The sequence below is a fragment of the Chiloscyllium punctatum genome, chromosome 48 (genome assembly GCF_047496795.1).
Source record: "Chiloscyllium punctatum isolate Juve2018m chromosome 48, sChiPun1.3, whole genome shotgun sequence".
Classification (NCBI taxonomy): Eukaryota; Metazoa; Chordata; class Chondrichthyes; order Orectolobiformes; family Hemiscylliidae; genus Chiloscyllium; species Chiloscyllium punctatum.
Window position 1 is genome coordinate 40679142 of NC_092786.1, and position 13098 is coordinate 40692239.

At 42.1% G+C, this 13098-nt stretch overlaps 1 protein-coding gene across 3 annotated transcripts in view; it reads right to left on the minus strand.

The window, feature by feature from the left end:
* Positions 1 to 13098, minus strand: part of myo1ea (myosin IEa) — a 149960-nt gene that overhangs the window by 93599 nt on the left and 43263 nt on the right. For 2 of the 3 annotated variants that reach the window (XM_072565030.1, XM_072565031.1), the window contains exon 3: positions 3043 to 3132. The exons of the other annotated variant lie outside the window; for it this stretch is intronic. In XM_072565030.1, coding sequence (XP_072421131.1) covers positions 3043 to 3132 — 90 coding nt within the window. The remainder of the gene's footprint in view (positions 1 to 3042; positions 3133 to 13098) is intronic. 3 annotated transcript variants of the gene reach the window in all.

The window sequence follows — 13098 nt, forward strand, 5'->3', positions numbered from 1 at the left end:
TAATCCAGTCATTTCAATCTATTCAACTAAAGCAGTGAATTTTAAGTAGTCTATGCTTGTGTTGCATGATGGGAAAATATATCAAGAAATAGAAAAAGTGTGTTTGAGCATGTTGAAATGGTACTATTTAGCAATAAGCAATTGACAGAGTTAGGGGAATGAATGAAGATATGCAAAGTTAAGCATATGATGAAGTTATAATGATGCGATCACGAAAATGTAGGATTGGTTAAGATTTAGAGGAAGGGATGCAAATGTAAAACTAGAAAAGTGGTGCATCATCAACACAAGGGAAAGAGATAATTTCAGACGAAATGCTCATCGTGCCCATACCATCCCTTTCAAAGAATTATCCAATTTGTTCCACTCCCTTGCTCTTTCCTCACATACTTACAAGTCTTTTCCTTCCCATCTATTTATTTTGATGTGTTCTTTCACTACCAAATTCATCTCAATTTGTATCACAAATTGGTAAACTATATTTTCAGTGGAACAACTTTTATCCCATTCCACAAAAGTATTTAAAACATTTTTTGCAATTAATTCTTTTTTTTCTGCCCATGTTTATTTGGAATAGGATTTCATTAATATTAATAGTCTTCTCTTACACGCTCCAGTGAGCTTTCATATCTGAGGCTAAACAGAGAATGTCAGTAACTATACCGTCACGTTGGACGTTCAGTTATAGAGTCATGGAGTCATACAGCATGGAGACAGACCCTTCGGTCCAACATGTCCATGCTGACCAGGCTTCCCAAACTAAACTGGTCCCACTTGCCTGCGCTCGGCCCACATCCTGTAAACCTTTCCTATTCACATACCCATCCAATGTCTTTTAAATGTTGTAAATGTATCTGCATCCACCACTTCCTCTGGCGGTTCATTCCACATAGGAACTGTCCTTTGTGTGAAAAGTTGCCCCTCAGGTTCCTTTTAAAATATTTCTCCTCTCACCTTAAAAATATGCCTCCTAGTTTTGAACTCCCCCACCCTAGGGAAAAGACCTTTGCTATTAACCTCATTTATGCCCCTCATAATTTTATAAATCTCCATAAGGTCACCTCTCAACCTCCTATGCTCCAGTAAAAAACGTCCCAGCCGATCCAGCCTGTCCTTATAACTCAAACCGTCCAGTCCCAGCAAAAACCTGGTAAGTCCATTCTGAATCTTCTCCAACTTAATAACATCCTTCCGATAGCAGAGCAACCAGAACTGTACACAGCTCTCCAAACTTAGTCACACCAACATCCTATACAACCTCCTATACTCAAAAGCCTGGACAATAAAGGAAAGTGTGCTAGACACTTTCTTTACTACCCTGTCAGGTAGGCTCTATTCTCAAAACCATAACATCTTACTTTATGCTGTGAAGAGCCCAAAAGGCTTTCTGATGACCCCACAGTGTAACATGACACATTACAGTTAAAAAGTCTTCCATCAAGACGGAAACTACAAAGAACCTGATCAGGTTTGAAGAAAATAGTGTATATATAATCACCTGAAAAACAAATCCTAAAGCTGCTAGAGTAATATTACAAGGTAGACACAGCTCAATAATAATCTCTGGAAGCTGCACAACCAAGTAGCAACCTCCAAGGCCACCACAAGTTGGTCCTTTTAAATTACTGTACATGTAGGTGACTAAAACTGACCGGCTACTTATAACTCAAGGCAATATCATGGGTGGAATCCTACAGAGACCTGAGCAAGGTGGGATATGGTAAAACTTGTGGAAGAATCAGGTGAGAAATTTGGCAAAGCCTATCTCAACATTGTGAGTGGCAGATGGAGCTTAATTTAGATAAATGCGAGGTGCTACATTTTGGAAATGCAAATCAAAGCAGGACTTATCCACTTAATGGTAAGGTTCTAGGGAATATTACTGTACAAAGATACCATGGAGTGCAGTTCATAGCTCCTTGAAAGTACAGTTGCAGGTAGAAAGGATAGTGAAGAAAGTATTTGGTATGCTTTCCATTATTGGTCAGAGTATTGAGTATAGGAGTTGGGAGGTCATGTTGTGGCTGTACAGGACATTGGTTAGGCCATTTTGGAATATTGTGTGCAGTCTGGTCTCCCTCCTATTGGAAGAATGTTGTGAAACTTGAAAGAGTTCAGAAAAGAGTTACAAGGATGTTGCCAGGGTTTGAGGGATTGAGCTATAGGGAGAGGCTGAATAGGCTGGAGCTGTTTTCGCTGGAGCGTTGGAAGCTGAGGGGTGACCTTATAGAAGTTTATAAAATCATGAAGGGCATGGACAGGATAAATAGACAAAGTCTTTTCCCTGGGTTGGGGGAGTCCAGAACTAGAGGGCATAGGTTTAGGGTGAGAGGAGAAAGATATAAAAGGGACCTAAGGGGCAACTTTTTCACACAGAGAGTGGTGTGTGTATTGTTCAAATAAATTCTGTTTTGCATAAAGTCGAGTGGTTTGATGAGTTGCATCACACCTGGAATATTCACTTCACATCTGCCTTAAAAATAAGAAAAAGTTAGGGTCTAGGCTATCTTCTTAAAATATTTGGAGGGGGTCTGGCCTGGTCCATAATAATAGACTGGATCAGGTTTCATCTCCAGGTTCTTCGCTTGCTGTCATTACATGTACTCACTCTGAGCCCACCTTCATGCTCACAGCATCCCTGACTGCCTTGCATTGTCTTTTTGCACTTTGTCCCATCAGCCAGATGGCAGGACAGTCTTAGCTGTGTTTAGAGTATGTGCAAAAATCTTTACTATGAACAGCAGAAATCTCCGCAACATACGACCATGTCTAACTACTTTCGACGCAGGTCTCTCCAAAGGCATCAGGAGTAGCAGCATGAACTGTGCCTTATCTCCTTTCTGCTGCCTCAGGGGAACCAATGCCAATTCTAAGGGGGTAGCATGGTCCTGGCCAGGCCCTAATCTGGGGATCCTATTGGCCAGTGTGGTCATCACAGAACTTGTGGCATATCTTTCACATAAGTAGCTGGGTGAGACCAGCCTCTGTTATTGCCAATCTTTTCCAAAGTCTCCAACTTTTCACCAAGTGCAGTATACTCACCGCTCCTTGATACATTTCAATTTCCTTTTCTCCAAAGTAGGGCATTTGTTTGAATGGGTTCACAGAGATAAGCACAGGCCCAATATATGTCTGCACAGTCCTGGTTAAGGTTCCACACATTAGCATCAAACAATTTATTAAAATCTCCATGGAAATAATGTAGAGGAAAAGAAATTTTCTTTTCCCTCCAAGAGCAGTAATAAAAGAAATCGCCTCACAGCAATGACAACAGGCTTCCTTCAACATTTCTCATTAAAATGGTGAAATGTACATTTTTAAGATGTTGAATTAGATGAAGCAATATATAGGGTGGTACGGTGGTTCAGTGGTTAGCATTGCTTCCTCACAGTGCCAGGGGGTCAGGTTCATTTCCAGCCTCAGAGAGACTATCTGTGTGGAGTTTGCATATTCTTCGCCTCTCTACATTGGTTTCCTCCCACAATCCAAAGATGTGCAGGCTGGGTGAATTGGCTTTCTAAATTGCCCATAGTGTTCAGGGGTGTGTAGGTTAAGTGCATTAGTCAGGGGAAGTGTAACGTAATAGGGTGAGGGAAAGGGTCTGGGTGGGATACTCTTCAGAGGTTGATGTGGACTTGTTGGGCCAAATGGCCTATTTCCACACTGTTGGGATTCTATGATCTGCACAATAACTCAAGGCTTTGCCACGATCTTAACACCATTCCTAAACCAAATTATTATTCAATTATTTTCAAAAGGATTTAAATTGCCCTGCAGGATACACTGGTACCAGTGCCCTGCATCCAGTGCTGGTTGTGATTATTGAGCAACTCAAGACACTGAACAAATCAAATAAAAGCCTTAAAGAATTGTGCTGGTGGTGTTGGTGAGGGTGGGGGGATTTGTGGAGGCTAGGGATGGTAGTGGGGGTAGGGGTGGGCATTGTGTCGGTAGTTGATGGCGAGAAGTTGGTGGAGGTGGAGGTTGGGGGCTAGGGATGGTGGGGTGAGGTTGTGCTGGTGATAGTGGTAGGTGGTAGTGAGGGACTGGAGGTCATGGGGTTGGCGAGGGTAGCGAGGTGGTGGTGCGTTGGTTTTGGCAGGGACACAGTTGTGGGAGGTAAATATTCACATTGCAAGGGGGTAATTCAAAAACAGCAAAACTTCAGAAATCAGAGTTCTCTTCATCCCTCAAAGTGTTTCCATTCCTTTAATTACCTAAACAGAAACTGCCAGAAAATCTCAACTGGTCTAGCTGTATCATTGGAGACAAAAACAGTGTTAACATTTTGAGTTGAGTCTTTGTAACTGATGATAGGCTGGTTCTGTCCTGGTTAAGAATGATGTGGTTGAGGTTACTTGGCAATCAATCAGTTAGAAGTTGCTTGACAATAGATGACCTGCCAAAACTACAGGAGTCTATTGATTGGTCAAATGCACCATTTAAACCACAATAATAAATAAAAAAGTCAAAACCACTTTCATCCACCCATTTCAATCCAATCCTTAATATTTTAAAACACCATATCCACAAACATTCACTCTCTCCACATCTTATGCTCATAGCAGCAGCACCACGTAAAAGATGCACTGCAGAAATTTACCAAGGCTCTTTAGACAGCACCTTCTAACCCCACAGTCACTACCATCCTGAAGGAGGGAGGTAGATACATGGGAACCTGCAAGATCCCCGCCAAGCCACTCACCCCCCTGATGGAAATATATCGGCATTCTTTCAGTTTTGCTGGGTGAGCATCCTGAAACTTCATCCCCAAAAACATTTTTGGTGTATCCACACCAAATGGACCACAGAGGTTCAGAAAGGTAGCTCAAGGAACAATTCGGGATGGGCAATAAATGCTGGCCCAGACAGCAACATCCACATCAGTTGAATGAATCCAAAAAGACCACTGTCCTTGTCAATCTGCGCTGTTCTCACAGATACTATACACAGTCTACAACCAATCTCTTCAAGAGTCAATAATAGTTATAATGCAGTATCCAAATTATATGTTATATACCCCTGACTCCTCATGATGCTGACTGGTTATGGAAAACAGAGGGCAGAATTTAATGCCCACTCCCTTGCTGAGTTTGGTGATGGGAGCATTTGATCACGTAGATGCAATATTTTCCTGCCTTTACCTCAATTAAGTCTGTAGCAAGAAGACTTTCTTTGTTAATTGGGGCAATTAAGTGTTAACTAAGGCCCACTTGAGGACCTCATCTCAGTGCTGCTGGGATTTACACAATAGTAGGCAGAGGGCTTGTCGTGTGGGAAACCCAAGAAGTAAACCTTTTTGCGGTTGCTCAGTGCCTGATTGAGAAGCCTGTCATTGAGAAGAACTGAGGAAATTGGGGCCAGTAAGGGACACACATAACCCTGGCTCTTGCTGCCAATACCCCATCTCCTCAAAGTCCACCTCACAATCCGTCTCCAACCATCATTCATCTGTGACCTCAGCAACCCTGACCAAGGTGGTTGCATTACCAACAGCAACCACCACTGACGAGTGGCTTGGCTGAGCAATGATGAGCTGTCAGTCTCAAGTTAGCCAGATGCTCTCAGTGGATGGAATTTCCACTCCCCCCCCCCACCCCCGCCCCACCCCCTGCCCATAACCTCTTGATCCTGGGGAACATTCACCACTGCTGCCCTGTGGGGTGCCTGATTGGAATTTAATACAATGGGTTTTCCAGAAAAAGAGGCAACACATAACTTTGTCAGTGGAGCAAGTCACAAGCCTCAGCACTGAACCTGACCCAGGCCCCCTTCCCTGCCCTTCACCCATATAGAACATACCCCAGTTATTCATCCCAAATGTACCTTGCTATCCCAGGTCCTGACTGCTGGCTGTCAATTTGACAGACAAGAGCTTACATTAAATTCTATCCATCAATTTCAGTACAACACCCAGGAGGAGCTTCAAAGTCATCATTGAATTATTGAGCCCCTAACACCTATAGAAAATGAAAATTACTACAGCCCCCATGGACCACAGGCTGTTCTCTCATTCAAGAGAGAGATAACTGGTGGTGAGTTCAACCTGAGAATCTGCACACCTCAGGCGAGGACTTCACAGTGACCTCAAACATGTGGGAATTGACATCAAAACATATCCCAACACTTAGACAAAAAAGGCATTCATACCACCATGGAAATCAAACAATATTAAAAAACACATTTAGTAAGATAAACTCTTGTTTCTATACCAGTGAAAGAATACTGGTTGAGACATATTCCAATGTAACCATTCTGCAGGCCAGAACACTCTGAAATTACAGCATTGAAATTTAGAGGACACCGCCTTTTTTATCCTTTTTATAAATAGTCTCAAAACTCATCAGCAGAAAAAAATTCAATACAAATTGGCTTCATGTTATTTTTTCCAAAGTTGACTGTTCCTCTAAACAACTACATTCTAATTCCATGACCAAGTGAAAATCAGACTGTGCTAATATTAGTATGAAGTACTTGGCTAAGTTTTAATTTCGAAAGAGAAAGAAATATAGGGCTCCTTCTGTGAAGTTCTGCTGTTGGAATTTTTAATAAGGTGTGTAATTTGAGGTGTTACGTGGTCATCGTTAACCTTCCTTCACACCCAATAGCCTTGCCTCATTAAATGACCCATTGGGTTGGCGATTTCTGCTTTTCCTTTTCATCATGTTCTCCAGACAGAATTGCATTTTTACAGGGCCTCTCCCAGCTTAAGGACATACCAAAGTCCTCTACAGCACTTGAATACTCTTTGAAGCATAGTTTTTGTTGCAATATAGGAAACATAGCACACAGCAGCTACCATTAAGAACAATGTGATCATGAGCAGGTAACCATAGCTGATGAATAAGTTTTGCCAAAACTATCTTTGATTACCCTCGCAAGATAAGGTATCTCAAAGTGTGCAGCAGAAGTTTAAAGCTGTTTTATTGTTTCAATTTAGTGGGAACATCACTAACAGCATGCTGCCATCAAGCCAAAAAGTTGTTCAGTGTATCACACTAATCAGGAATGTGGCATATGAATTTCAGTGCTTGTGTGATGCTATGTATGTAGGCCATATGCCCCCAAAATTGGTATATCCTATCAAATAACAACATTCTTCAATTGTTCACAACAAACAACTTACTGACCATACCTAACCAGCGTTTGCAAAACTCACAACATCAGATGTTGATTTCATAGTTGGACAATATTTGCCAGAGAATCCTGAGTTTGCAAAGCATTACACTGACAACCAGTTCAGGACTGTCAGTTGGGTTCACTTGCACTTGCACGCTCTGGAAGCTAACTATACTAATAAACAGGACCCTGTTTTTTGAAGACAGAGGAAACATCTACTCACACGGCACCTGTTTCAATGCAAGAAAACAGATGGCAGCGAGGGTCAGTGTCAACTCAAAGAACAGCATCTTATTTTCCGCTCTGGGACCCTGCAGCCTTCACAATCAATACCAAATTCAATAATTGAGCCTGACCACCTTCTTCCATGTCCTTAACCCACTCCCGCACTTGTAATTACATTGGCTCACAGCCAATCCATTTTCATGCACTAATGGACTCTTATAGCAGCTTTTGTTTCTCCTTGGCTCAGCATTATCATCCCTTTGTCCAACTACTGTTTCTCTCTCTGGGCTCCATTTTGGCTTATTGTTTACTCCTTGCCCCTCCACCCCCTGTCTTCAGCAAATATACCACCTTTTCCTATCTACAATCAGCTCTAAATAAGGATTACTGGACCTAAGATATTTACTTTGCTTTCTTTCCAAAATGCTGCCAGAGCTGCTATGTTTCTCCAGCAATTTCTGTTTTTGTTTCAGATGATAGCCATCTTCAGAGCAATGCCTTGACCTGTTAGATTAAAATTTAAACAAAGCTTGACAGTTAACTGTTAGTCATCATTAACTTGTACTTATCTATAGCAACGCTTCTAACCATCAAAGTTCACATGTCAACCAATCAACACTGTCCCTTTATATAGCATAGGTGTCATTTTCTTTTTAATTTGGTATTCTTGCAAATTGTCCGGATGAAAGTAAAAAGAAAAGTTAAAAGAAACATTTTCAGCGAAACACAGGGTCGCACTATCTAATAACTTTGGGGCAGCATGGTGGCTCACTGCCCAGGGACCCGGGTTCAATTCCAGCCTCAGGCGATTGTCTGTGTGGAGTTTGCACGTTCTCCCTGTGTCCGTGTGGGTTTCCTCCGGGTGCTCCGGTTTCCTCCCACAATCCAAATATGTGCAGGTGAGGTGACTTGGCCATGCTAAATTGCCCAAAGTATAAGGTGCATTAGTCAGGGGTAAATATAGGGTAGGAGAATGGGTCTGGGTGGGTTACTCTTCGGAAGGTCAGTGTGACTTGTTGGGCTGAAGGGCCTGTTTCCACACTGTAGGGATTCTATGAAATGAAAACTTTCCCCAACTAATGGAACTGCCAGATGTTGGTCACCTAAGCCATTCTACACTGGCCACCAGGAGCAATGTACAGTAGTGATCAGGCTTGATTTCCACACTGATGTCAGTGAGGAAGGAGCTGAAAGGACGTGTAAAAGACAGTGGAGCAAATACCAATTCATACCAGAAAAAAGGAAAGGTTTAGAATCTATTGAAGAAATCCCTTGTCGGGCTAAGTGTGCAGTTGCACCGCAGATGACTATGAAGGTAAAAAGACACAATATTCCCAGGTGTAACCCTAGTTCTTCATGAGTTAGTTCACCTTAGGCTATGGCAACACCTTGGATGAGGGAAGGGGGAAGAAAGAAAGTCCTTTTTCCTGCTCAAGATCAATTCTTCTCTTCCAGGAAGCAGACTAGCATTGATAAAGCAACTTTCATAACTACCGTATTACTCAACCTACTTTATAGTCAAATAATTACATTTGAAATATCATTACTATTGTAATGCGGGAAGCACATCAGCCATGTTTGTGCAGAGCAGCACTGTGATAATGACAATTTATTGTTTGATTGAGCAATAGATATTAGTAGGGAGAACATCCCCCCCCACCCCAGTTTTCCAACAAACTCTATATGGGCAGATGGAGTGACGATTTCACATCTTATCTCTTCTCTGTGCTTCCCTGGAGCATCAGCCTTGATTTTTGTACTTGCATACTGAAGTGGGACTTCAAATGGAACTTTATAACTTGTAGGCGAGTCTGCTACTAACTAAGCCACGGCTGACCCCACTATCCAAGTGGGTAGCACGTTCAGGAAAAGAGAGGGGATGAGCTGAAAAGGAATGTTGAGAATCAACACAAACATTAGTGTTGCAGAATGTCCCCCTAAAGAAGAGGAAATTATGTAATGTAAAATAATACAATTACGTGGCAGCTGAATGAAATTCTCAGAATGCTTACTGAGAATCTGTCTTGAAACAAAGGTTAAAGAGTTTGACAGATTTCTTTCAGATGTGACTGTGTTTGGTTTGTGCAGCAAGACCTCAGCCATCCAACAAACAATGCATACTCTCCACAGCCCAATGTCGTCATTTGTGGCAACAGTGACACAGCCTGGCAACACTGCACGTGTCCTTGGCTTTGTTCCCACAGTCTGCCAGTCCATTCAATGTGCAATCCTTTGAATGCTCACACAAAAATTTTTCAAAAACTGATCAAATATGAGGCTATTTAACACAGACAGAGAGGAAACAAGCACAGACAAAGCACATTACCTTGACTCAGCAAAATAATGACTATTAATTAATCTCTGGGTCTTTGAAAGGATTAAAATCTTTAAGCTAATTAGAACAATTAAATTTTGCTGAATGGAAACATTTTAAGTTTCACAATCTGCAAAATGTTTTCAAAATGGCATCTATTCATAAGCTTATGTTGTCCTGTTCTATTCACCAGCAGTGTGCTCCCTAAAGATTATGGGAACTTTTAATCAGAAGAGGAACTGTTATTGGCCTTTTATCAACTAACCTAAATACCTTTAACTTATATGAGTAGTGCTGGAAGTGATAAAAATGAACACAGAATATTGTTGACAAGGTGCTGACATATTCAATCTCATGCTCATCAAAATAAATGCAAGAATACCAAAAAATACAAATGATCACAATTTATACGAAAATAGGAAAGGGTGTTGATTGGTTTGCAATCCAACTCTGATTGGCCACGCCATTGCCATGCGGGAAGCAATGAGGAACACGGACTCCCCAAGCTCTGGATAATTCAAAAAGGTGCAAGACTTGGACATATCCCGTTTTGAGGTAGAGAACAGATCCTATGTATGAATGCGTGTAATATGATGCATTTATTGTTGGTAGGAGTGGCCAGAATTGTGCCCTGGATAGACCACATCCGGGCTACTATCCTGGGCACTGCAATTTGGGGCACCCTACACCGGGACCACCAGCCACTGGAAAGAATCAGAAGCCAAGATGAGGGTGACCTCTGAATATGTGAGTATGACACCATGCAACCTTTTGTTTTTACCCCACTTTAGTTTTAAGGCAGAAAGACGGTGGTGATGATCATCACAGCAAAGATAAGCAGGGAGACGCAGAGACCTTCATTCACAGAATGGAAGGAAAAGCTGGAAAACCATAAGGGAGATGTGGGGTTGATGGGATCGAAGGTACATTGTGATTTGCCTGGGGGAGGGGTCCCTGCACCAACTTCAGATATGATTCTAGCAATAGAATGCATACTTGCACAGGAATAGTACAACAGCCAAGAAAAAAAAATGTTCAAGCCGTGCACCTTTTCTGAACTTAACGTAAACTTGGGATTGGCATGTGATGTAGGGCTTAAAATTAAGGGAAGTCAAAATAAATTCAAAATGGCAGCCATCATGATCACAGTGGACCAGTGACTGGAAAATGGCAGAGTAATTCAATACCCACAAATAAAAGACTTGCATTTACATAATGCATTGCACAAGCCTTCAGGCTTTAAGCCAATGCAGTACAATTGCTGATTTTCTACTTAGAGTCAGAGTCATAGAAATGTACCCTTCGGTCCAACTCATCCATGCCAACCAGATATCCCATCCTAGTTCTGCATGCCAGCACCTGGCCCATATCCCTCCAAATCCTTCCTATTCATATAACCATCCAAATGCCTTTTAAATGTTGCAATTGTAAAAGCCTCCATCACTTCCTCTGGCAGCTCATTCCATACACGTACCACCCTCTGTGTGAAAAGGTTGTCCCTTAGGTCTCTTTTATATCTTTCCCCTCTCACCCTAAACCTTTGCCCTCTAGTTCTGGACTCCCCATCCCAGGGAAAAGACTTTGTCTATTTATCCTATCCATTCCCCTTATGATTTTATAAACCTCTATAACGTCACCCCTCAACCTCCAACGCTCCAGGGAAAACAGCCCCAGCCTGTTCGGCCTCTCCCTATAGCTCAAATCCTCCAACCCTAGCAACATCTTTGTAAATCTTTTCTGAACTCTTTCAAGTTTCACAACATCCTTCCAATAGGAAGGAGACCAGAATTGCATGCAATATACCAACAGTGGCTTCACCAATGTCCTGTACAGCCGCAACTTGACCTCCCAACTCCTATACTCAATACATACCAAATGCCTTCTTTACTAACCTATCTACCTGCGACTCCACTTTCAAGGAACTATAAACTTGCACTCCAAGGTCTCTTTGTTCAGCAACACTCCCTAGGACCTTACATTAAGTGTTTCAGTCCTTCTAAGATTTGCTTTCCAAAAATGCAGCACCTCGCATTTATCTAAATTAAACTCCATCTGCCACTCCTCAGCCCATCTGATCAAGATCCTGTTGTAATCTGAAATAACCTTCTTTGCTGTCCACTACACCTCCAATTTTGGTGTTATCTGCAAACTTACTAACTATATCTCTTATACGCACATCCATATCACTTATATAAATGACGAAATATAGTGGACCCAGCACCTATCCTTGTGACACTTCACTGGTAGGAGAAAGTGAGGACTGCAGATGCTAGAGACCAGAGTTGAAAAATGTGATGCTGGAAAAACACAGCAGGCCAGCTGGTCTGCTGTGTTTTTCCAGCATCACACACTCCACTGGTCACAGGTCTCCAGTCTGAAAAACAACCCTGCACCACAACCCACTGACTTCTACCTTTGAGCCAGTTCTGTATCCAAATGGTTAGTTCTCACTGTATTCCATAAGATCTAACCTTGCCAACCAGTCGCACATGGCGAACCTTGTCAAATGCCTTTCTGAAGTTTACCACTTTGCCCTCATCAATCCTCTTTGTTACTTCTTCAAAAAACTCAATCAAGTTTGTGACACATGATTTCCTACGCACAAAGCTATGTTGACTATCCCTAATCAGCCATTGCCTTTCCAAATATATGTACATCCTGTCCCTCAGGATTTCCTCCAACAACTTGCCCACAACCTTGTCCTTACCACCTTTCTTAAACAGTGGCACCACATTTGCCAACCTCCAGTCTTCTGGCACCTCACATGTGATTATCAATGATACAAATATCTCAGCAAGGAGGCCAGTAATCACTTCCCTAGATTCCCACAGAGTTCTAAGGTATACCTGATCTGGTCCTGGATATTTATCCACTTTTATGTGTTTCAAGACATCCAGCACTTTGTCCTGTGTAATATGGACATTTTTCAAGAGGTCACCATCTATCTCCCTATTTTTATATTTCATGTCCTTCTCCACAGTAAACACCGAAGCAAAATACTCAGTTAGTATCTCCCCCCTCTCCTGCAGCTCCGCACAAAGGCCGCCTTGCTGATCTCTGAGGGGTACTATTCTCTCCCTTTTGCCTTTCATGTATTTGTAAAAACCCTTTGGACTCTCCTTAACCCTTTTTGTCAAAGCTATCTCATGTCCCCTTTTTGCTCTCCTGATTTCCCTCTTAAGTACACTCCTACTGCCTTTATACTCTTCTAAGGATTCACTCGATCTATCCTGTCTATATCTGACATATGCTTCCTTCTTTTTCTTAACCAAACCCTCAATTTCTTTGGTCATCCAGCATTCCCTACACCTACCAGTCTCGCCTTTCACCCTAGCAGGAAGATACTGACTCTCATTATCTCATTTCTGAAGGCTTCCCATCTTCCAGCCGTCCCTTTACCTGCGAACATCAGCCTCCAATCAGCTTTTGAAAGTTCTTGC